The 25,752-nt window shown below is 43.1% G+C and overlaps 1 protein-coding gene across 3 annotated transcripts in view; it reads right to left on the minus strand.

The window, feature by feature from the left end:
* Positions 1-25,752, minus strand: part of ARMC2 (armadillo repeat containing 2) — a 1,279,645-nt gene that overhangs the window by 968,370 nt on the left and 285,523 nt on the right. For all 3 annotated transcript variants that reach the window (XM_044065306.1, XM_044065323.1, XM_044065313.1), the window contains exon 5: positions 271-484. In XM_044065306.1, coding sequence (XP_043921241.1) covers positions 271-484 — 214 coding nt within the window. The remainder of the gene's footprint in view (positions 1-270; positions 485-25,752) is intronic.

Here is a 25,752-nt window from a genome sequence, read left to right on the forward strand (position 1 = left end):
ATACATGATAGTCAAATGAGAGTTCATTGCCCAAACATTGCAGCGAATAGAGGCAAAAGAAATAAAGACAAAAGATTTGTTCCTGGAATGTCTCTTCCTCCAGTATTATGCAGACTTCAATCAGAAAATTTCTAGCACAAATCATTGAACATGTATCCCACTCATGATTATTTTTGAAAATCAATAAAACTGATATTAATGAAGGGACAGAGTATCACTACTGGAAGCACATTTGTGATAGTGTTGGAGCATCATAAATCCAATACGAACCTTTCATTTCTGAGATTTAACAGAGCTGATGATGATGAACTTCTTTTAGGCAAGATGCCTTTCTCAATTTCTGAACCTACAACATTGCTGGAAGATGTTGGCCTGTGCTCTTTTGTCTGATTTTGAATATTCAGGTCTGATAAACGTGCATCTCCTCTTCCCCTTCCAGAGTGAAGTGCAGCAACTGATGATTCAGAATGCAGTCGCTTTATGACTAAAATATTAAAAAAGGAAAACGATTGTTTACATAAAATGCAAATATGTTACTATAAACATGGATGCAAGCACATATGGGTCTCAAGAAAACAAAGGATCAGTACTGATTACCATGCAACATACACACACACGAATGTATATATAAGCACAAAGAGGGGACTAGTTCAGTTAAACAGTGATTAGCACTTCATTAAAATCATAGTTTTATATTCTAAGCAGAGCATGCCTTGGTCTTAGATTAATGGTATTAAAACCCAACACCTCCAATGCTCTTCCTATCACTAAATTCTCTCTGACTACACTACACCAGTAATGTACCTATCCAACTGACTATTACTTATTATGAACACAGGAAATGCAACCACATTGAGCTACTCAGCATAACAAGATGGTTAAAATATTACAGTCTTTACATTTTCATTCCACCCTCGATTCACCCTCCATTCCTTTTATATAAACATTATATCTGATACTGACCATAAGCAACACAAAGTTGTAAACAACATAGCTGTGCGACTACACTTAGTAAAAACCAAAGTTCAAATGCATAATCATTGCTGCAAGTATTATGAAATAATTGGAATCTAACAGAAAATGTCAGTGTCTGTTCTGATCTTTTTCAAAAGTGGGATATACCAATGGGTATATGAACACAGTTTCAAGCCACAGCCATTACATGGAATCTGGATATAAAAGTTTAAAATGTGCACCCTTAATCTATTCTTTTTTAGAACCACGGAAGAAAGACAAATGAAAATAATACACCAACAAATATTCTTGAAAAAGCTCACTGGGGACACAACTTACTAAGTCTAGACACTAAAACTCAGCTCTGCCAGTAATACATAAAAGATGAAAAAGGGACAGCCTATTCTCAGAAACAAATATTACCTTATCAAAAGCTATGGATGTGTGCAGAACAAGTAAAACCACTTGCACATTGTCAAAATACTTAACTGAGCACATGGATATGTACAAGACAAAATGTGACTCAAATAAATAGGCAAAATGAGAAAGTAAGAAAGGAAGTGTTGCAAAAGTAATGGAACTTAAAAAGACAATAACATGAGAATGTGTTGTGGCAGTAATAATGTCAAAAAGTTTGTGCAGTTAAAATCCAAGCCTCATGTAGCATACATTGCAGTAAGCACAACAGAAAGCCTCGTCCATTATTGAATACATTATGCAGAATCTCTACCAGAAAGAAGCATTTTGCAAGATATGTAAACTGAAAGCCAAGCATGTTCATAATAATCTGTATGTTCCTGCACACAAACATGACAATGAAGTGCTGATGTGAGAAGTAGCTGCTGTGCATAGCTCAGCTGTGGCTGAATGAAAACTTATCCTGCTATATTGTATTCTTGCTGTGGCTGTCTGTTTACTCCCCTTCTATAGTGTAACCTTGTTGAGACAGTGTCATTCTATACTGCTACACTGTATATTTGCCATGGTGGATTGTTTGCTGCCTTCCTGTGATTACATTGCATACCTTGCTGCATTACTTCTACTTTTCTTATGCACTTTATTTATTACTGCGTCATCCAAACCTAATGAAGACACCTGGAATATTGTGTTGTAGCACCTGCAGCTATAGCATCAAATGTCTCTTGGAACATTCAGCCTAATGTGTTATCTGCCTGGTAGAATCTTGGGACATTTTACAAATTGCATTAAGCACTACATGAAGTCTTGGATACAACAGTATCTCCGGTGTCTGGATTATCATGATTTGGCATCTGTGCTTACTGGACATACATACACCAGTAACTGGTGCTTCATTGTAACATTTCTGTCTGATGCTTAGGTGCACTCATCCTGTAGACTCCTTGAGTACTGTTAGTTTATTATGCTGAGTCTTACAGTGCTGTACCACATTACACTATACTACTTGTCAACTCTCCTGGGCTGCACAGTACTGAGCTACAGTGAGTAGTGTTGCATTATACAGTATCATATTGTACTATAATGTGCTGCTCTGGAATGAAGTTGCAATGCACTGGACTCTCCTGTAACTGTTTATATTGTTCCCCCAATATATTATACAGCTCCCTGTATTGTGGATTATACTGTGTGCTACTATTCTCACTGCTTCACCATTCCTTTATATATCGTACAGGACCCATTCCCACCTAGATAGACCAAGGGCTGCTAAATATCACATATACATGTAACAATGCCACCTAATGTCTTTAGATCAACTATATGCTCTCAGTCTGCTTCTGGCCAAAGGATGACAGCCTTTTTATCACTAGGCTCCTTTCGGCAATGTATAAAATGCCATATGCTCACTGGCAATTGTTTGTTATTGCCATAGAATGAGTCCACCTGTGGGAGGTACAAATACTACAACTGGCAGCAAACCTCTCACACAAACCGGGTATCAGTATTTATTTATTTATTTGACATTTGTTTACTGAGATAGTCCGGCTGAGCTAGTGCCCTTTTTCAGCAGAGGCCTAGGGAGAAAAGCTCCAGAGCATAATAAGCAATAAAACATTACAAAGACGGAGGTAAAAATACAATATAAAATAATCAATGAAACATTGCAAAATACTGAAGCAAAATACGATAGAAATATATACAATAATAATGTAATTCAGCAGATGTCCATTGTAGTACAAAAATAAGAAATCTGTAAAAGAGACTTTTGGATGATAATAAGTATAAAAGTGGGTATTATTCATACTACCACCATACTGTCCTTAGTGGTATGACCTTGTACTTTCCATACTACCGTCATACAAACATTTTAAGACAAACATAAAACCTTCTTATGCTAGGATACTCCAAAAATCATTTACTAAATTATTAAGAACCTAAGACAGCACTACAAACACATGTGCTGCAGCCAATCCTGAGCAACCCACCTGACATCTGTTTCACACCACAAATAGTTTCTTCTACCACCATCACTATCAGCAGTCATCAGACTGGTCTGCCCAAGTTTACAACAGTAGTCCATTCACCATGCCAATTTACTTATTCAAGATAGCTCCACAATGATGCATCACTCAAAGTTGAGTAAAGATAGGGTAACAATCAGTTGCCTCTCAGGTGCTAGAATATGCCATATCACCAAGGCACTGAAGTCCCATCCATACCAAGTATGACTATGATATGGTCACTGTCCATGTAAATGCAGCCACTTAGATTATAAGAGGAATATGATGGAGCTCTACAAGTGTCTCTAAGGCTAGAAAAAAAAAATCTTGTGCAGTAGCCTACAGACGCAAAGAATGATGCCACAATAAAGCAAAAGATAACTGAACTTAACTGGCTAAATTATTGACATTCTTTCAAGGAAGCCCAATGTGTGTCATCCTGGAGGAAGATGGAAGACAGTCCTGCTTGTTTTGCTTTGCTTGCTGGCTAAGTCTTTCTCAACTCCCAAACAGCCTTTTTAATCAATTCAGTCACTTCAGGCTACCAACCTTTTATACATAAATTCCAGTCTGGCAAATATCGGTGTAGCACTACTTAACTCAAGTAAACTAAATAAGAAACTGCCTTCCTTCAAGTCCTTCCTTATTCTGGAAACTGTGGATATAGTTTTGTTAATGAAAAATGGTTCTAGAACATTAACAACCTTTCCTCTCTACCAGGCACTTTTGTTTAGCAGTTGTTGAGGCCCACAAGTATAGACAGTAGTAGTGGTAGTAATCTTTTTTTTTTTTTTTTTCAGATAAAGACAAACAGCTGTTTTAGACTAACCAACAGGACAATGACCTTGTACTAATTCACATCTTAAAATCATATCAGCACATTCTGGCCAACTTATGGAAAACAGTCCATGACACCTGCTAATCAAGGACTGCCAACTGGTTCACTGATAGTGTACCATTAATTCTAAATGAGTGGTACCCATCTTACCACTTGGTTAGAATTAATGGTACATTGTCTTACAAGAAACTTAACAGTGGTGTACCCCATAGCACTACTTTGGGGGCATTTTTATTTGGCAGGTACTTCTCTGATGTCAAATGTGACCTTAAAGGCCTTGGACTGGTCAAGTCTGTAGAGGACTGCAATCTTCTAGCCATTATCAACTCCCCCTCGAAACACTGATCCTCCAAGAGGGCTTAACTCTGTCAAACCTGTGTTGTCAGGATCATAGCCAAAAGCTGAATTCCAAAAAATGTAGCACTGGGTAACAGGAACTTTTGCAATAATCATAATCATAGTCATCAACTTCCTTTTTTCTGTATTTTCTACATGAGGTCAGGGTGTCGGGGTCAACCATCACTACCTCTTTCTCTATTCAATGTCAGTCTTCTACTTTCTTCTACAGTCATGCTTAACTTCACAGATCTTCTCTCATAATCCATCCATCTCATTGCTGGACACCCTCATTTCCTCTTGCATTCTTCCTGTCTGTCCCAAATCCTCTTCACCAGATTGTCTTCTGCGTTCCTGGACACATGCTTGAACAACCATAATCTATTTTCTTGGACCTTGTCTGCGACTGGTGCTACTTGGGTTTTGCTCTGATTTTCTCATTTCTTCACTTTCCCACAGTGTGCATCCTACCACCCATATCAGGCACTTCACCTCAATCACCTCTAGGTTCCTTACACTGCCCAGGTTTCTATACCACAACACTGTTTGTACACCTTACTTTTCAGCTTCTTTGGCATTCTTCTGTCATAAACTACCCCAGACATTCTTTGTCAGTTGGTTGGCAAGCTCCTCTGATTTTAGTTTTGACCTCATCATTCAGCCTTCACTTCTCAACCACCGCTCCCAGGTACTGAACCTGTTAACATGTTCCACTATTTTCTCTTCTATCACAATTATTAGCTTCTGGTACAACAAGAGGTCCTGGTCAAAGCAAAGCCCAAAGCACAAAGTAATATTCCTTAACGCAAATTTATTGTGGAAAGACAACAAGCGTTTTCGCTACTCCAAAAGAGAGGAGCTTCATCAGAGAAGTACAAAAAGGGTGCCAAAACCTTTTTGAACCTAAGTCTTAGGTTCAAAAAGGTTTTGGTGCCCTTTTTGTACTTCTCTGATGAAGCTCCTCTCTTTTGGAGTGCTTTGGGCTTTGCTTTGACCAGGACCTCTTGTTGTACCAGTTTGTTTGCTTGTTTCCAGGTTTTTAACAATTATTAGCTTCTGATTTTCCCCATTTGCAGTCATTAAAATGGCCTTATCTGTACTTAGTTTCATTCCATGTGCTTTCAGTTTTGCAATCTATTCCCTTATTCTTTGAAGTTCTTGTTCAGATTGTGCCTGGAATGCCACATCATCTGCATACAGCAACTTTGTTGACTTGTCGCCTTCAATCTGTTTGCCAATGTATAATCAGCAATATGAACAGTAGTGGACTGAAAGCTGAACCCTGATGCACATCTACTCCCACTGGGAATCCATCTGTGCATCCAGACACTGTGTACTTGTGTCACCCTTACCATACCCTGCATTAATTCTTACAATGTTTCTAGGACTTTCTACCAGAAATTCAGCCATCTACTAAGTTACTTTAAGAAACTGGAAGAGTGCCTCCGATACATTCAATACTGCAACTGCTCCCTTAGGTAGCTAACCAGTATTCCTTCTAAGCCTGGTCTGACTTATCTACCTTGCACTTTTTCTTGCACTACTCCTTTCTTTCTTTTGATGACTTCATGGATTCTGCCTTGCAACACCAGCTTTCCTTATGTAACCTCATTTCCATACCTGGCTCAGCAACACATCTGTTCAGTATTCCTCACACAAGCTGTGTTATGGTGTTGCCATCTGTCTTCATTTCCACCTGCTTACTCGTCTTTCTGAGGTTCTGAAGTTCTGAGTATTTCCTTGAACTATTTTGCTTTCACTCTGGTAAACGTTCAGGTCTTCAGCTTATCCTCTGTTAATCTTAGTCTCTTCTCTGACCACTGGTTGCACCTACTGTGACAAACGGTGGTTTATGCTGTTGGATGACAGTTTCATTGGGAATGACGTTACAAACACTGATTCTACCCCCAGTGCCCTTAACTTACTAGGAGAATTTACCAGAGTTGCATGTTGACCATTCTTGTATGTGATCTTGTGACCGTTTCTGTTGCTGAACCATGTATTGGACATCCATTTGCAGACAAGTCTAGCATGATTTCTCCTTTACTCCTGCTGCCACAACCACGTTGACCCAGGCAGTCCTCATACCCTATTCTGTCATGATAGCTGCAATCAGGTCCCCCAGTATAATGCCAAGTCATGCCGTCCTGCTTAATCTACTAGGTCCTGCAACTGTTGCCCAAATGCAATCTTTTCCTCGCTGTTACAACCCTGCTGTGGGGCATATGCTGAGATTATGAATACTGCATTATACTTACACTGGAGCCTGATTGCCACGAGTCTGTCACTAATTTGGATGACATCCCTTACTGTCTTCTAAGCACATCTCTCTCTCATCACAATTCACACACACCATTTCTACTCTGCCATCCCTCTGAGTAGTTGACTCTGGATTCCAAGCCCAGTGGTTCTGCTGCACTGCCTTTCCATCTTGCCTCCTAGATATAGAGAATGCCCAGCCTTCATTTCACCATCATGTTATTCACTTCCAAGGTCACTGTCAGCTATATTGAGTTTACCAGTCCTTAGTTCATGTTTGGCAGGTTAATTAGTTTTACTTCCAGCTTTCGCTCAATACAGCCATACCAGGTAACTCAAGCTGGGCAACAGGCTTCTTGCATACCTACCACAGAAATGGCACCACCCCTTAAAACAGACAGGGTTATTAGAGACCTAAGCACCTTTAAGGATAATTAGCTGCCTTTTCACCATTACGTGTCCATGATGTTATGAAAGCCTTCCTCATCGCCCGACTGTTTACTAAAAGCATCTCTTTTCATCAAAACAGGCAATCATTCCTCTCTTCTCTATCTTCACTGGGCTCATAGAAGAATACAGTACATCCTTCAATATGTGCCTATTCAAATAACTACCCAACTTGAAAAGGCCATGCAGTTCCTCACTAAAAATCATTGGTGTGAATTCAAGTTCTCTTACATGTCTAAAAGCCATGCTTCTCTTTTTTGTCTTCTACATACTCTTACTAGGTGATCTATGCCTGGCCTACAGAGTTGTTGCATAAAACTCATAGCAACACAAATAAAAGATGAATGGATTGAAATCTACATTGCTACATAAATAAGGCTTGCTGCATGACAGCTCCCTCTTCCAATCAACTCCCTTCTCTAGACAAAAAAAACTCCAACTTTTCTGCAAAAGCAAAGCCTGTCCCACACTGCCTTTATTTCCGACTTAGTTGAGTGGATAGCAAACCTGAAATTTACCTCAGGCCTTCCCTCCCTCCCTCCCATTATTTATCAACAGGGGAGTAATTAGCTGGGCATACCAGTCTGTGACTGCAGTCATTAAGCCTAACTGGTCTATGGTCTGGTAGCAACTTAAGAAATTAGGAAAAGACATGATACAGTGAAATCTAAGAGTGATGAGAAAAGAATGCAAGTCAGTGTGTTTGAAAGAACTGCTGTGAATTAATAAGGCATCCAGTGCTTTTGCTGTTTGAAAAGAACTGCTGATAATCCAGTGCTGTCAAGTTATACCCTATTCCTATAGCGACACCTTTAACGGCCACTGTGACCCACAGAGACTAGGCAAGTACGCAACGAATGCAGATTGCCAGACATTTCTTCCATAATATATACACCACGCAGGCACATGCAGAAAATTTAAAATCATGAATTCATCTAATGCACACTTTTGGGATATGGGAAGAAACCAAAGTATTAAAGTAACAGAACCCTTGCAAGTACAGCAACTGAACAGCCTCAAAAAGGATAAATTCAATTCAAAAAGCACAAAGGCCAGCAGACTGTAGTATAGAAATGCTTTATTAAAGCATATAAAAATGGAGCAGTAACAAACCGGTTTTGGCTAAGCAAGTTAAGCAGCCTTCAGTGTTAAGTCAAAAAGCCATAAAAATAATTGCCCTTACATAACACAATGTGGGAAAAAAATTCATGCTCATTGATTGATCAAAAATTCTCATTAAGCCCCGGTGGGAATAAACCACCCAACTTAATGATCCATTTCTTTTCTTTTGTATTTAATATTGAATGCCACCCCACTTTACTTGTTCTATTCCACACAATCCTGTCTATAATGATAAATCTAAAGTTAACATTCTTGTATGCCATCAAATGTTTATACAAAGCATTATTGGGTTTTTTGGTCCTAATGTCACTGCAGTGTTCGGATATACGTATTTTCAAGGGTCTAGAAGTTTGGCCTATATAAAAGGCCGAGCAGGTGCATGTCCCAAGATAAGTCAGTTCCACAATTGGCACTGAACTTGATGCCATTGGTGAAAAGAGATACTGCCAGCACAGCTAGCTGATTTTAGATATTAATCTGAGAAGTCTCTCAGTGAGACGGAGAATTCTGTATTCTGTCTTGGACCTGAGAAAAACAAGAAGATCCACTCACCACACATCTGCCTTGCTCTAATTAAGTTTCTAGGACACAGTATAACTCTCACAGATACAGTCAAGAATATAGTAAACCTTAGTTTAGATGTTTTCTTTATTTATGGGAGCCTGTACTGCAATGTTATTTTACATATTTCCTGTAGTTTTGAACTCTCGTGTCACTGTGAATATATATTTAGTATTCTCTTGATTCAAAGAGAGAGTTGAGAAAGGCTCAGCTTTCAGATCCTACATTACAACAATTGAAGGAGGTAGCCAGGGAGGTGCCGGATTCTCAAGGAAAAGGGGAATACTTATACTGGGACAAAGGGTTACTGTATAGAGAGCAGACTCCTGAGGGAGGGCTAGAGGGTGAGGTAATACAGCAGTTGGTAGTGCCCAAAGCCTATCATCTGGAACTTCTATCCTTAGCCCCTGACATTCTCTTTGCAGGTCATATCGGCATAAAGCATACCAAGAGACGTATTATGCAAAAGTGCCAAAAGGTAGGCAACGCAGGAGACAATGTCAAAGCTCCTCTGATGCCTTTGCATGTGATTAAGGTGCCATTTCAAAGGGTAGCTATGGATATTGTGGGGCCTCTGAGTACCCAAAGTTCCATAGGGAAGAAGTATATCCTAGTTGTAGTAGATTATGCTACCAGATACCCTGAGGCAGTGGCTCTGTCCTTCATTGAGGCAGAAAAGACGACAAATACTTTGTTAGGGTTTTTCAGCAGGGTAGGTTTCGCAAAAGAAATACTGACTGATAGAGGTGCCATTTTCATTTCAGACCTGCTGGCTTGCCTGTGGAAGCAATGTGGAGTGAAGCACTTAAAGACCACCCCCTACCACCCCCAGACTAATGGTCTGGTGGAAAGGTTAAACTCTAAAGTTCATGCTACAGGCATTTACAGACCAGTTTTAAAGGGAGTGAGACAAACATTTGCCCCATCTGTTTGCTTACAGAAAAGTGCCCCAGGAATCCACAAGTTTTTCACTCTAAGTTGCTTTATGGGCATAGGGTGAGGGGACCTCTAGATTTGATTCACGATGAGTGGGAGAGTAAGTGTGAATCCTACAAGGAGTCTGTTGTGGCATATGTTCTAAACCTCAGAACAAGGCTCAGAGAACTCATGGGCTTGGCCAGGAAAACCTGGTAGAAGCCCAATGGCAGAAATAGTTCTGGTATGACAGGAATGCTTGCACTAGAGAGTATGTTGTGGGGCAGCAGGTTATTTCTCATTCCTGTCAGAAACAACAAGCGGCAGGCAGCTTGGGAGGGACCATTCAATGTGGTAAGGAAGGTCAGTGATGATAGCTACCTGGTAGAACTGCTAGGCAGGAGGCAAGGGCATAAACTGTACTATGTTAACATGATGAAACATACCATGATAGAAAAGTCCTTGTGATGAGTATCTGCAGTGGCTGGCAGGAGGAGTCTGAAAGGATCTGGTGAATGATCTCCTCAGTGAGGTTCGGACTGACACCTCAGTGGAAGGGGTAGCAAGGTCCCAGCAGCTGTCCCCTATATAGGTTCGAGAAATCTGGCTGAGCAGTGTTACAGGAGTCTGGAGGCATGTTCACTGGAAAACCAGGGTGTACGCAGCTGGTGCACCACGGTGTGGATACAAGACCCCAAAGGCCTATCAAGCAGGCCCCTTATAGAGTGTCTTGGAGAGTCAAAGAGACTCCGAGAGGGGATACAGGATATGTTGGAACTAGGGGTAATCTAGGAGTCCAGCAGTCCCTGGGCCTTCCCAGTGGTACTGGTTCCAAAGGAGGAGGCCGGCACCACGTTATATGTGGAATACAGGAAATTAAATAGTCACACAGGGTCAGATGCTTACCCCATGCCTAGGACGGATGAAGCCGTACAGCAGCTGGATAGGGCTAAATATCTTATTACTATGGACCTTACCAAGGGCTACGAGCAGGTTTCCTCGACTCCCAGCACTAGAGAGAGGTCAGCCTTTGTGAGTCCTTTCAGCTTATACGAGTTCACAAAGATGCCCTTTGGGATGAAAAATGCCCCAGCGACTTTCCAGATGCTGGTAGATTGTATCCTAGTAGGAGCAGGAGATTTTGCCGTTGCTTAGCTGGATGATTTTACCATTTACAGCCATTCCTGGCAAGAGCACCTTCAGCATGTCAGATAGGTGCTGAGCAGACTACAGAGGGCAGGGTTGACCATTAAGCCCAATAAGTGTCAGGTGGGTATGGAGGAAGTCTCCTATCTGGAACATAGAGTGGGGAGTGGTAAAATCAGGCCAGAACCTGCCATAGTGGAAGCCAGTCAGGCATGGCCTGCCACTGTTACCAAAAAGCAGGTGAGGGCATTCTTAGGGACAGCAGGGTACTACAGAAAGTTTGTCCCTAATTATAGTACCATAGCTGCTCCCCTCACACACATGACAAGGAAAAACAGACCACATAAGGTAGTCTGGACCCCAGCATGTCAGCAGGCATTCTAGAAGCTTAAAGGAGCTTTGGAGGACTCCTGTGCAAGCCAGTCCAGATTACAGAAAAAAAATTGTTGCAAAGGTGGATGCTTCAAATCATGTCAGCAGGCATTCTAGAAGCTTAAAGAAGCTTTGGAGGACTCCTGCGCTAGCCAGTCCAGATTACAAAAAAAAAACATTTGTTGTGCAGATGGATGCCATGGATGCAAACCATGAGGTGGGGGCTATACTCAGCCAGGTTTCCTCAGAGGGAGAAGAGCACCCAGTGGTATATCTTGGCCGTAAGGCACCAACCCAGGGAGGAATGCTATGCAGCTGTATAAAAGGAATGTCTAGCCATAATATGGGCACTGCAGAAAGTCCAGGCTTATCTGTATGGAAGGAAATTCATCGTAGTTACAGACCAAAATCTCTTAACATGGCTACATCAAGCCAGCCAGCAAAATGCCAAACTACTAAGGTGGAGCCTAGGGTTGCAGGCATATGATATGACAGAGCAGCACTGCACTGGGGTTAGCAATGCCAACACAGATGGGCTCTCAAGACAGGGAATGGGGTAAAGTAGTCCCAGATAGGCTCATCCCAACATTTCTCAAGGGTCACTTCAAAAACTAGTTTGAGTGTTCGAAGGGGGGGAAGAAGGGTGACGAAAGGAGATACTGCCAGAACAGCTAGCTGAAATTTTGTAAATAAATGGGTCATCAGTGAATACTGAAATAATTTATGCATGATGCTTGCGTTACAAATGTATTAGAACTGTATGTCATGTGTATATTAAACTGCTCTGTACAGAGGTTTATGTTGAAAAGGTATTTATAAAGTACTGTGTTTAAAATGTATCCACTGTGTGCATTACTGGAAGAGAACAAAAATGTACCTGCACTATTGTAACTGTTTAAATGTATATGCTTAACAGAGGAAAGTGGAGGGTTAATCCTCAGTCCAGCAAACTTTAGAAAAATATCTGAAATTAAATTACTTTATAGGCTATGCAATAAAAAAAGGCTATCTCTCAAGTTTTCAAAGCAGCTAGAGGCACAAAGTCTATACTAGGAAACTTTCCATATTGTTCTTGGAGTGAACCAATTGCTACATTGGAAGCATAAAATAATGCAATTGTTTTATGACTTTGAGCATCTGCCAAACATTTGAGCAAAAGCCCTTGTCGGTATATTTCTACAGGTAGACGCTAATTGCTGCCAGCTTCTAGCAATGCAGGTTTTGGCCTGGGGAACTAGAAGTGAGCAGAAATGATGACATTCTGCACGCAATCCCAGAAGTAATATTTTAGATATTAGTTTGAGAAGTCTCTCAGTGAGGAACAGCATTCTGTATTCTGTCTTGGATCTGACAAGAAGACCCATTCACTACATATCTGCCTTAATCTAATGAAGTAAGTTTCTACGGAACAGTATAACTCTCTTAGATACAGTCAGGAATATAGTAAAGCTTAGTTTAGATTTTATTTGTGCAAACCTGTACTGCAATGTTATTTTGAATATTTCCTGTGGTTTTAAACTCTGATGTCACTGTGAATTTATATTTCATATCCTCTTGTTGTTTTAGTATTTATTATTAAATATATTTAAACCTTTCATTGTGGCTGATATGTGTAGAGATATTGAAGTTTTGAGAGTACCTGCATATTTATTTGGTGACATTGTGTGGGCCACTCATAATAGCCTTGTTCTTGGTCAAACTGCCATTTGTATTAGGATTAATATTACACAGTAAGATTGGACACCGTTTGTTAAGGGCCTTAAAGTAGATAAGGAGTGACTGGTGGCAGTGGAAACTACCTTACAATCTGGGCAGAAGGGGGCATAGCTAGTAAACCTGTTCCAGTCTTTCCCAGGTGTGTGTTTGTGTGTGTGTGTGTGTTTGTGTGGGTGTGTGTGTGTGTGTGGATGTTTGTGTAAATTAAACCTCAAAGACTGTGTGTCAACTACTTGCACAGGGACACGAAGCACTGGTTGGACAGAGAGGGTGCTGGAGTTCTTGACTTGGTCACTCAGCTGAGCTCTCGACTCTACAGCTGTGCCAGTGGGGAGTCTTATTGGGGATCTGGAGGAACAAGGAGAAACATGCCCCAGAATAACTATGATCTAAGTGTGCTCTTAAGGCAAACTGCACTTGATGCAGAAAGCTGCACTGGAAATACTGTGTGTGTACTTGTCATCCTCTTAGTGAAAGCCCCCCACTGTTGCTAGTGGTGAGGATTGAGGATTCCTGATTACTGGTGCAGTGGAGGATCATCGCAGATCCCTTGAAAATAAAGTACATCAATCAGGAACATCCAACATAGACATTCACTGCCCAATCAAAAATGGTCAGGAATGAATGCACTCTGCTCCTTCTCTCACCATGCAGTTCTTAGTGGATGTTATATAATCCCAAATACTTATCAAGCTGCAGTACTAGAGATATCCAAAACAAGATGGCAGATGCCTGCACTCCCTGTTAGAATATATTCAGTGTACTGTGTGGGTTAAAAGCAATCTCAGTAGCTTAACAGGTAGCACACTCACCTTTGAGGCTGAGAAATCAGAAAGCTGCGAGTTTTATTCCTACAAAAGGTAGTTGTATTAATGTTTCACTACTGACACTGTAGTGTGGCAAAGGGTGTGCTGTACTCCTGAGTGCACGATCCTACAGATGAGTTATTAAGCTCAGCTCCTGCTTGAGTTAGTGGAAGCTCAGGTGGATGCAAAAGATCCCACCATATTTACTGAAAAGAATAACAAGTTCTGGTACCCTGGTCAAATTTTCCCTAGCCAATATAAATACTAAATCAGGAAACCCCTAAAAAGAGGCTATTGGCCTAGTGGGACTAACTGATCATCAAAGTATAAATAAGCCCTGTCAATTAGGTATATGCTAGGACAAAGCTAAATAAAAATATCTGCACCCTGCCACAAAAGATAACCAAACAAGGGGGATAGGAGTGAGGGTGCCCCTACTGCAAAAGTAACTTATTTGAACATCTTCTATTATAAGTTAATTTACACAACTAGACTAAGCTCTATGGTTAGTTTATCAGAACTTAAAAAGTAATGCCAGATTAAGAAGGGGCAGAGTCTAGGGGCACCTGGAGAATAGTCCTGGCAAAAGCTGCTATGGACCTGGAAAAAGAAATTTGTAAAGTTTTGTAAATGAACTTACAGAAAGCCAAGTTAATGCCTCTTGAATACTTCTAGAGTGCTCCTCAATCTAAAATGCCACAGATAAAGCTAAAGCCCTGGTAGAATGAGCACTAACCTAATCTAGAAGTGACTTGAAAAAATTAGCATAATAAAAAAACAACAGCATAACACAACATTTGAAACCTGGCTGTTTTAATACTAAGTGTCTCTTTTTCTTACCTTCATAGGAAATAAACAGTTGATTCAAACTGATTAAGGATTTAGTCTCATCAAGACTGTATCTGAGTTGCCTGTGGACATGTAGAGTATATAAAATCCCTTCTCCCTTATTTTTCTTTTTTTGGATTTGAAAAAAAAGACAGGGAGATAAGTAGTTTGCAGCTACTGCAGCAGGGAACATTCAAACGTCTACTGTTCTGGTAAGTTTACTTACACAAATGTACTATGTTCTTCACACTGATGACTGCTGCAATAGCCTAAGCTATATGGGTAGGTTTTCATAGATTAGAACACTGGGAGGTGGAAGAAGGGTCCACAACCCCTTGCATAATTGTCCTAACAAAGCCAGACCTAAACATAGAAAAGGAATCTAGCTTGTAGTGCTTTGTAAAAGTATGTACAGATGACCAAGTTGCTGCTTCTAGAATCTGTTGAGTCCAACCTTTCCCAAAAAGCTATAGTTGAAGCCAAGGCCCTGTGTGAGAAACTTTCCTATGTGAATGTGACAATATCTTTTAAATGTAAAGTTACCAAAAAAAAAAAAACCTCAAATGAGGAAGAAGGGGTAAGGGACTATGTAGTAAAAGCATTTTGAACTTGGGCTCTATCACAAATTGGTTTAGGAAAGAAAGGACCAGAACTGGTCTCTAGGCATTTTGTTTTTTTTGACACTAAAACATTCTTGAATAAAAACTTCTTCCCTACCGGGAGGGAAGAACTGGGTCTATTATTCCCTAAGAAATCATGAGGTGTAGGACAGGAGGGACAAGAGGGGGATTTGTCTGGTGCATGTGGAATAATTCCCTGGAAAGGAGGGATTTCTTCCCACTGCCATCTGTACCCCCTGCTGAATCAGTCTCATAACCCATTTGTCTGAAACAATCTGTTGCCAAAAAGAGAAATGGAGATTCAGACTTTCTGGAAGGAATAAAGGACTGCCAGAGTGGGAGGGAGAGGACAAGGCCCCTTACATAGTCATCCTTATTTGCCTGTCAATTTGTTCCGAGGGGGCTCATGCTTCCTTTTTGGAATATCCCTGCTATTGTTTCTGAAATGCCTGCTTACCAGCACTTTGCTGATACTGTTTTATTTCTTGCCAAAACTGGAAGAGCGAGCAGAAAAACGCTTGTAAATTGTAGAGGAGGAGGACTGAAAAATCTGAGAGATTCCCTGTATCAGCCTACTCCTCTCATTGCATTTTTATAACCTCTGCAGCAGGGGGATCAAAAAACTACATCTCTATACAACGGTGAATTTAACATCCCATATTTACATCCTCTGGGAGGTTCTGAGAATGCAGCCAGGCAAATGTCCTCAAAACAATACCAGTGGCAACAAGCTTGGATGCAATAGTTATAGAGCCATAAACACTTTAAAGAATGAGTAGTTACCTGTGAAAACTTTCACAAATAAATGTGAAGCCAGCAAGAAGACAACCACTTCCAAATGAACCACCACACTTTAATGTTTAGCGCTTTCTTCTCCACTACAGAGACATCATCAGAACAGTTTTGCACACAAACCCAGCCATTTATACCCACCCCCAAATTTTACAAAATTAACAAATGTTTTTCTTATTATATTCATATGTGAATTTTAAGAAATCCACAGTTTCATTGATGAAAACCATCACTTTTGAAATCCCACCCCTTCAATTATTTAAATTTATTGGCCATCCTACAGTATTTCATAGTACCAAAATACAAAAGTAACCACCCCTTTCAGTCCATCTTGCTGTTTTAAAAATAGTAACTCTCCACTAAACCTTAACTTTTTAAACAGGTAAAAATAGAAGTTATGTTCTTACCATAACGTTCCATGTTAGTTGTCTTCTTCTCGCCTTCTTCTTGCTGGATGGGTTCGGAGCCGACCTCGGCTCCGCCTCGGCCACTCTAAAAGCTCCAGAGTTGGTTCCACCAGCTCGACGCTCCCCTTATATCCCACAATGCTACGCGAGTTACCTCAGATCTCGTTTGTAAGCTAACCCCAGCTTATAATAGTAACAGAATAACTGTAAAACAGAATCCACCTCTAACAACAGGAAGAAGAAGGGTGACCTACATCCTGAACCAGGAAATATGCATAATAGCATATGTCTAAGAAAGAGGTGGTAGAAAGAGAGGTCACAATCAGAACTCCTCTAGGTCTGTCCAGGCCAGGGGAAGGAGGGTGGGGCCAAGAAGAAGGCGAGAAGAAGACAACTAACATGGAGCGTTATGGTAAGAACATAACTTCTATATGTTAAGTTGTCTATCTCGCCTTCATTCTTGCTGGATGGGACCGTCCCTAGCACCTTGTCCCGGGTGGCCTAACGGAACAGACTCCTGAGAACAGTGGAACCAAAGTTAGCTCTATGCCTAGAAGCTAAATCCAACTTATAATGAGAAATGAAAGTGTGAGGAGTAGCCCAAGTAGCCGCTGCACAAATGGTGTCGATAGGCAGTCTGTCTTGGAAGGCTAAAGAAGTAGCTAAAGCTCTGGTGGAATGAGCCTTAGGTTTATCAGGCAGCTTTTGATGTCTAATTTCATATACAAGGGAAATCAAAGATGTTAGCCATCTGGATAATGATACCTTTGAAACTGAAAGTCCCTTTCTGCTCTCCATAGGAGACAAACAGCTGATCAGATTTTCTGAACTGTTTAGTTCTATCCAAGTAGTACCTCAATTGACGGTGAACATCCAGGCAGTGTAATTTTTGTTCAGACCTATTGGAGTATTCTGGAAAAAAGACCGGTAGATCAATGCTTTGATTCAGATTTGATGTCGAGACCACTTTAGGCAAAAAGGACGGGTTAGTTCGTAAGGATACTCTGTCCTTATGAAACAAAAGATAAGGAGGACAACAGCTGAGTGCTTGAAGCTCTGAAACTCCTCTAGCTGATGTAATAGCTACCAGAAAAAGAGTTTTCCATGATAATAATTTTAAAGAACAGGAGACTGCAGGTTCGAAAGGGGGAAGAATCAAAGAAGCAAGAACTAAATTTAGGTCCCAAGGAGAAGGAGGATTTCTTATAGGAGGTCTGAGAAGAAAAACTCCTTTCAAAAAGGCTTTGCAGAGCTTGTGGGACATTAGGGCAGATTCAGAAATACCCACATGAAAGTTAGACATAGCTGCCAATTGAACTTTAAGTGTAGAGGAGATGAACCTGCATGGAAGAGTTCAGCTAGAAAATCGAGGACTAGTTGGATGGAAGCAGTGAAAGGATCTATGTCCTTTCCTTGAGCCCAATATGTGAAGCGTTTCCACTTACTCAAATAAATCTTTCGAGTGGAAGATTTATGGGAAGCTATCAAAATATCTCTAACAGAGTGAGATAATTGAGGAAGCCTGGCTAAGGTTGGAACTGGAGGAACCAAGCAGTGAGGTTCAGAGAGGGGAGGGCGATGAAACTGACCCGACTGATGGATCAAAAGATCTGGAACTAGGTCCAGATTCCACGGTCGCTCAAGAGAAAGCGATGTAGAAAGGGGAACCACACTTGTCGAGGCCAGTAAGGAGCAATGAGGATCAATGAGGCCTTCTGGCGATAGCTTTCTGTATTGCTTGAGAGATCAGTGGGAAAGGAGGAAATGCATACAGAAGTCTCCGGGGCCAAACTTGGACTAGAGCGTCTCTGCTGGGTTGGCCTGGTAAAGGGAATAGAGTGAAATATTCTCTGCACTTGCTGTTTTGGGGAGTAGCAAAAGATCGCAGCAAGGCTGACCCCACTTGAGAAAAATTTCTCTCACTACAGAGTCTTTCAGAGACCACTCGTGAGGCATGAGTATAGCTCTGCTCAACTTGTCCGCAATTTGATTGGACTTCCGGGGATGTGCATTGCTATCAGAAACCGCTGAGAAGAAATCACCCATTGCCACAGTCTGAGTGCTTCTCGACACAGGGGTATGATCTGGTTCCGCCTTGTTTGTTGATGTACCACACTACAGACATATTGTCTGTCTGGATTGCAATCGTTCCCAAGGGAAGAGAGTCTTGAAGGGCTTGCAACGCTAAAAGCACTGCTCTCATCTCCAGAACATTTATGTGCAAGTGGCATTCGTTTGGTTGCCATGTGCCCTGGACTGTCCTGCCCTGATAATGCCCCCACCCGATCAGGAGGCATCCATTGTCAGAGTAGCAACGGAGGAGGTGGAACAAAGGGTCTTCCGACAAGAGCTGAGGAAGACATCCACCACATGAGATGCTTTTTGCACGCTTGCGTGATCATAATGGTGTGAGACATTCGAAGTTCCTGGTATGACCATTGAGTAAAGAGCATCCATTGAAGGATCCGCATGTGGTATCTGGCTAATGGAAGCAGAGGTATGGCCGCTGCCATAATTCCTAACACCTTTAGAACTAACCTGGCTTTGATTCTGTTGTTGTTGAAAAGGAGTGATACCAATTTGTGAATGTCTGTTATTCTCTGATGTGTTAGTCTTGCAGACATGTTTATTGTATCTAGATTTGCGCCTATGTAGGTAATAGTGCGACAAGGCGACAAAACAGACTTTCGCAATTTATTGAAATACCCAGCTTTTGACAAGCGAAAAGTGTAATCTCTGGCCATCAGAAGGAGATGCTTGGTGGGAGCTGTGAGGAGCCAGTCGTCCAAATATGGAAACACCTGGAATCCTTGTCATCTCAGGTGAGAAGCTACCACTGCCATGCATTTGGTAAACACCGGGGCAGTGGTGAGACCAAAGGGCAGGGCCCTGAACTGAAAATGACTGGTTCCCAGCCTGAGCGGAGGAATCTTCTGGGCGTCTGTTCATCTTTATGTGATAATGCATCCGAAGGTCTATAGAGCACATCCAGTTTCCTTTGCCCAAAGGGGAAGGATGGATTGCAGCGTGACCATCCGAAATCTTGTTTTCTTGACTGATTTGTTCAAGACACTGAGATCCAAAACTGGTCTCCAGTCCCTGTTTTCTTTGGAACTAAAAAGAACCTTGAGTAGATTCCGGATCCTTGCTGGTCTGCTGGAACTGGCTGAATTGCTCTTTTTGCAAGCAGTTTTGAAATCTCCAAAACTGCTAGATCCCTTTGAGCGGGTGGAACATCTGGAAGGGTTTTTTGACTGATTTGGAAGCGAAGAAAGGGGATAGAATAGCCTTGAAATGATGGACTGTACCCATTTGTCTTGAGTCAGGGATAGCCAGGCTTCTGGGTACAGTGACAATCTTCCCCCGACTGCCTCCGAAGATGGGCAGTCGGGCAACACCTCAGGGATTCTGAAAAGGCTTGTCAAGGAAGGCTTCCCGATTGCCCTGGTTCTCGGACCCCTGCCCCTAGGGCGACGTCTACCATTGTTATTCCCGCCTCTGCCTCTGGCGGGAAAATGACTCTGTGCGTCAGGCGAAGTCCCTTGAGATTGTTTACGGAACCACATCTTTCCACCTTTCTGGCCTTTGGGGTAAGGCCTGGAAGGAGTAGAAAAACGGACTCCGACGGCAGAAAGGGTCTTGCCATCAGTTTCGCACCTAGTCAAGGTTTCTTTCACTTGAGGACCAAAGAGGGATGATCCACCGGGGAGTTCGTGAAAGACGTCTTGAAGGGGTCCGCAAAATTGCATAGCCGCATCCAGGCATGCCTACGTAAGGCCACACCTGTCCCTGCGGCTCTGCTCGCTCCATCAGCCGCGTAAGAAAGAAGGCGCATGGAGGAGTTGGTTATGGAATTAAGGGTAGCCAGCTGCGTGTTCATCTTATCTTGGAAACCCGCAGCTGTAGGGTCCTTTAACATTTCACTCGCTTCCTTGATCAAGTCCCTTTGAAGACGAGTAAAATGGCACAGGTAGTTCAGCGAGCATGGTAAATGTCGCTGACGAGAACATCCGCTTCCGTACCTATCCATGGACCTAGATTCCTTGTTAGGTGGATGGACAGGTACTGAAGGATCAGCTAGCTCCTTCTTAGTGGCAGCAGCTACCACCATAGCATCCACAGAAACTCCTTTTGTTAAAAACTGTTTGTCTGCTGGAGCTGTTATGAACTTGGAGGGTCTCCTGGGAGTGGGGTCCACTGAATCAGGAGCCGTCCATGCCTTCTTAGCAACCACCTGCATGAGGGGGTCGAAGGGGGACACCCAGGAGGTGGAAGGGCGAGAGCCAAACGCCTCAAGATACACAGATTAGTCCTCCGAAGGGTTGAGGGCTGGCCAATTTCCCTCTGTTTCAGGATCTCCAGAATGTCTGCAAATGAGACATCTTCAGAAGGGGAACGGGGAACCCACAGAATCATCCAAATCTGTGTCTGGCGTGATGGACTCAGGTGAGTCAATGTGTTTCCTCTTACACTTCCTCTTCCGAGGGGCTCTTCTGCCAAATCAGGAGGCCTCGGAAGAGGATGAAATCCCACAGGGGTTCCTGAGGAGCTGGCTCTCTGCGGTCTGGGATGAGGAAGTGAGTCGACTTAGCCTGAGGCACCATAGAGGGAGGGGGACGGAGCCGACTGTGGAGTAGAGCCAGGCTCTAACACACTCCGCATGACCTCGAATGCACCCTGTCAGGCAGAGCCAGAGGTCCCGCTCCGAAGCTAAGAACCCCCTCGGCACCGACAGTGATGGCTCGAGGCCGATGTCGGAGCTGAACTCACCAGCGCCCGAAGCACCGAGAGGAGAGGGGTCGGACATGGGTCGATGCCACTCACCCCTCGAGCCGACGAGGGAAGTCCGGCGCCGAGATTCTTCAAGGAAGAAAGCGGAGCCGGCAGCGGAGCCGAAGACAATTGTATCGGCTCCGATGCTATCACAGTCTCGGTTCCGACCGACCCGGCTCCGAGCTCAAGAGAGTCGAAGGAGGAATATGTTGATGGACGGGGCAGGCATCGACTGATGAGTCGGGCTCTGAAGCATCTGGGCCAGTGCCTCGGACTTAAGTAGTCGACTCACTACCCTCTGAAGGTCATGATCCGACAGCCTCGATGACCTAGAGGAGTGAGATCTTTGGCTCGTTCAGACAGCAGGGGAGATCCTGGAGCCAAATGAGCGGAGCCAAGAGATGGTGACCTGGACCTCTTCCTGGTTGTCGGCTCCGAAGGTCTGGTCGGAGCCGACACGGGAACTACTACCTCGGCTCCGGCGGAGCCGAGGGGCCACAGAAACTGTGGACTGAGACTTATCGGCTCCAGCCGGAGCCGATGAAGGCAGAGGTTGAGAAACCTTAGGTCTCGGCTCAGTTGCGGGCCGAAGACCTAGATGCCTTAGAGGGCTTCCCTGTTGAAACAGACAGGCAATCCTCTGGCTTGAGTAAGCCTCTGAGAATCAATTTATTCTTTCTTTCCTGCAGGACCCTGGGGCTGAAGCCATGGCACATAGCACAGGAGTCCTGCAGGTGCAAACCCAGTCAGTAGACACAAGAAGTGTGGCGTCTGTCAGAGACATTTTCTGACAGCACGCATCACACTTCTTGAATCCGGAGACCTTTGCTTCTTTAGACATTTTTTTTTTGAACAGGTGTACACAAACACACACACAAACACACTAGTTACACCCTGTCAAGTTAAAATATAATAAAACCAGTAACTAGGATTTTAAAATAAAATAATACACACACACTCCACTAGGGAAGGAAAGGCCTGTAGGCCCAAGGGAAGAACCTAAGGTTCTTGAGGGAAAAAAACGGAAATTTTTTTAGAAGGGGATAAAATTTTCTCTAAACTAAGGGAATTAAGTAAATATATTAAAATTAAAGGGGTTTTGAAAGACTACTTTCAACAAGAAAAGTTACTCACCAAGAACCGGTGGAAAAACCAACCTCGAAGCTGTAGTGGCAAACAAGATCTGAGGTAACTCTCGCCTAGCATTGTGGGATATAAGGGGAGCCTCGAGCTGGTGGAACCAACTCTCGAGCTTTTAGAGTGGCCGAGTCGGAGCCGAGGTCGGCTCCGAACCCATCCAGCAAGAATGAAGGCGAGATAGACAACTTAACATCTCAAGTTACCTACTTTCATATCTAACTTCTCTAGTGCACACTGCAGAGTGCATTCTTTTCAATCTTACCTTTAAGCATCCCTGTTACTAGCACTTTCTCTAATACCTAAAAAGATCATCTCTACTTGACTCCAAGTAGACTTTTCTCTATCTGTTAAACCTAGCACTTGCTCCTACAGTACTTATTACCTTGATACGGCACTCTTATAGATAGCACCCCAAAAAGGCAAACTCCCACTTCTCGGTCACCAACGTCCCCCGGAATCTCTTTTAAAGTTTTTTTGTCTAGTCCTTCTAGCATGTCGAGGGATCAGTTGCTAGTGTCCTCTCCTGCTCAGCTGGTGAACCTGGGAATATTGAGGCAATGTTACAATTGCCTCATGTACACAGACAACCCTCTCCTCCTCCCACAAAACACAAATACATGCGAGAGATGCAACTATACGGCCAAACTGGAGGCTGAGCTCTCTCAACATAGGACTGGCAAAACCAGTCAGGAGGAGAAGGTTACCACACACACTATAGACCCAGTCTCACATAGCACCATCACAACCTCAAATCATACACATAAACACACAAAGACATACTCGGCGGCTCTGATCAAAAATCTACCAAAACAGCAGAGGCCACCAAAGCAGACACCCAAACAACCACCACCTCAGAACACAACACCTGCAACACATAGACCTCACAGTCAGAGTGTCAAACAGTCACAGCCCTTAAGGCCAAACACAATGCCAGACACACTAGTCATTGGTGACTGCATAGTCAGACACACTGACGTCCCGCTCACCAGACTGAGTAAGGAGAAGGTCACAGTAAGCTGGCTGTCGGGCTACAATCCGCCACATAGCAAGCACTCAGGTCTCTCAACAGCAGGTACAAATACGACTCAGTCATTGTCCACGCTGGTGTAAGCGACCTGAGGCGTACCTCCTTGGACTACATGAAAAGAGACATTGAGGAGCTCTCTGATTATGTAGCCCAGGCAGGTATGACCCTGACCTTGAGCAGTATCCTACCTTCACCAAGAATGATGCCACAATACAGAGATAAGATGATCAGCTTTAACAATTGGCTTAAACTCTGGTGTCATTCAAAGGGGATCAATGTCTGTCTGCCTGGGATGACATGCTGGACAAGCCACGCTGCTTGCAAGGGATGGCTTGCACCTGTCACCCTGGGATTCCGGATATTGGCAAAGGCTCTTGCCACCCCATAGTGCCTTTTTAGGCAAGGCTCAAATTCTAAACCTACCACCCTAGAACACAAAAAGGAAAAAAACTAAGGGTAATGTTGCTCAATGCCAGAAGTCTAAATCTCAAAATGCACTCGAGGCCCTTCTCAGTATGGAGAACATCGATGTCTGTGCAGTGACAGAAACCTGGTTCAAGGCTCCTGAGAGCACCCCAGCACTATCAGCTTTTACCTCTTATCATGCGTTCCGGCCCCAAATCCGGACAATACCAAGAAAGGAGGGTATCCATATTCATCAAGGACACCCACACCTCAAGACTGGTGGCAACGCACGATGCATCGGAGACCATCCAGGTGCAATTAACCATAGGCAAGACTGCTCTGCAAATTGTAGCATGTTACAGGCCACCCTCACAAACTCAGGAACCTCACATGGCCTTCCTGAAAACACTAGAGGGATAAATGTATCACCAAACACCATCATACTAGGTGACTTCAACTACCCTAATATAGACTGGGAACACTACTCAAGCCCAAACACCCTAGCCCAAAAGTTCCTGGAATTCATAAACTCAAATGCCACGGAACAACTAGTCACCATCCCACAAGAGGAGAAAACATACTTGATCTCATCATCACGAACATGGGAGCACAATGTTCAACACGAAGTATACCCCTCACTGGTGAGATCAGATCACAAACTTATCTCGCTGGAGGTCCTCATCCCACCCCACCTGAAATAAAAAGACCACAGTAAAGAACTTCTCGAAAGCCGACTTCACACTTCTAAAGACTAGTGTGGTCTCCTTTAAGGCCCCGAGCGTGGAAAACAGTACTCAAGCCGCTGAATCACTTACAAATGCCTTCTACCAGCACCTGCAGGACTGCATGGATAAGGCAATCCCAAGCAAAACAAAGACTCTTTGTACCAAAGGCAAGCGTCCAGTCTGGTGGACCCCAGCCATAAACAAACTCTACAACAAAGGAGGAAGCTACTACAAGATAGAGCAAAATCCTTAAAAGGTAAGACACCCTTGATCACTATAAGTAAAAACTAAGAGCTCTCATAAAATCATCCAAAGCAAATTTTGAGAGAAAAATAGCTAAAGACTCAAAAGACAATCATAAGGCCTTCTTTAGCTATGTTAGAAACCTGGGAGGAAACTCCCAGATATGCTCAGAACTAGTTCAAAATGATGTGAAGATTACTGATCCTACAGACATTGCCAACATACTGGCTGACAGGTTCAGTGCAAACTTCTCCCAAAAAGGAGAGATATCTATACCAAGCGATTGCAGTCCCCCAAACATCTCCAAACCCCAAGTGAGAACTGCTCTCTCCAAAGCAAAAACACAGCATCCATGGGACCTGATGGTGTCCCCGGCTGTGTGCTCCACGAACTCAACGAGGAATTAAACCCACAGCTAGGACAGCTGTTTAATCATAGTCTTACCTCTGGATACGTACCCAGGGGTGGCGCACTGCAACTGTGGTCCCACTTCACAAAGCGGTGCCTCCACCGACCCTGGAAATTACCGGCCCATTAGCTTGACAAGCCTTATCTGCAAAGCCATGGAGAGGATCATAATGGACCTAATAAATAAAGACATAGGGAATTTGCAGACTTTGGATCCATCCCAGTTTGGCTTTGTCAAAGGCAGATCATGCCTTCTAAACTTGGTTGACTTTTTGAAACAGTCACCAAAGCCATTGATGAGGGAAAGGCAGTCCATACAGCCTACCTCGATCTGGCGAAGGCCTTCGATACAATACCCCACTCGGGTATCATTGAAAAACTCATCAGCTTAAATGTTAACCCATACATCACAAGATGGGTTGCAAACTGGCTGAGTGACAGAACCCACAGGGTCAGAGTTGCTGGTGCCATGTCAGACTCAAAGCCTGTCACAAG

This window comes from Protopterus annectens, chromosome 1.part0 (genome assembly GCF_019279795.1).
Source record: "Protopterus annectens isolate FY-2018-M chromosome 1.part0, PAN1.0, whole genome shotgun sequence".
NCBI lineage: Eukaryota > Metazoa > Chordata > Ceratodontiformes > Protopteridae > Protopterus > Protopterus annectens.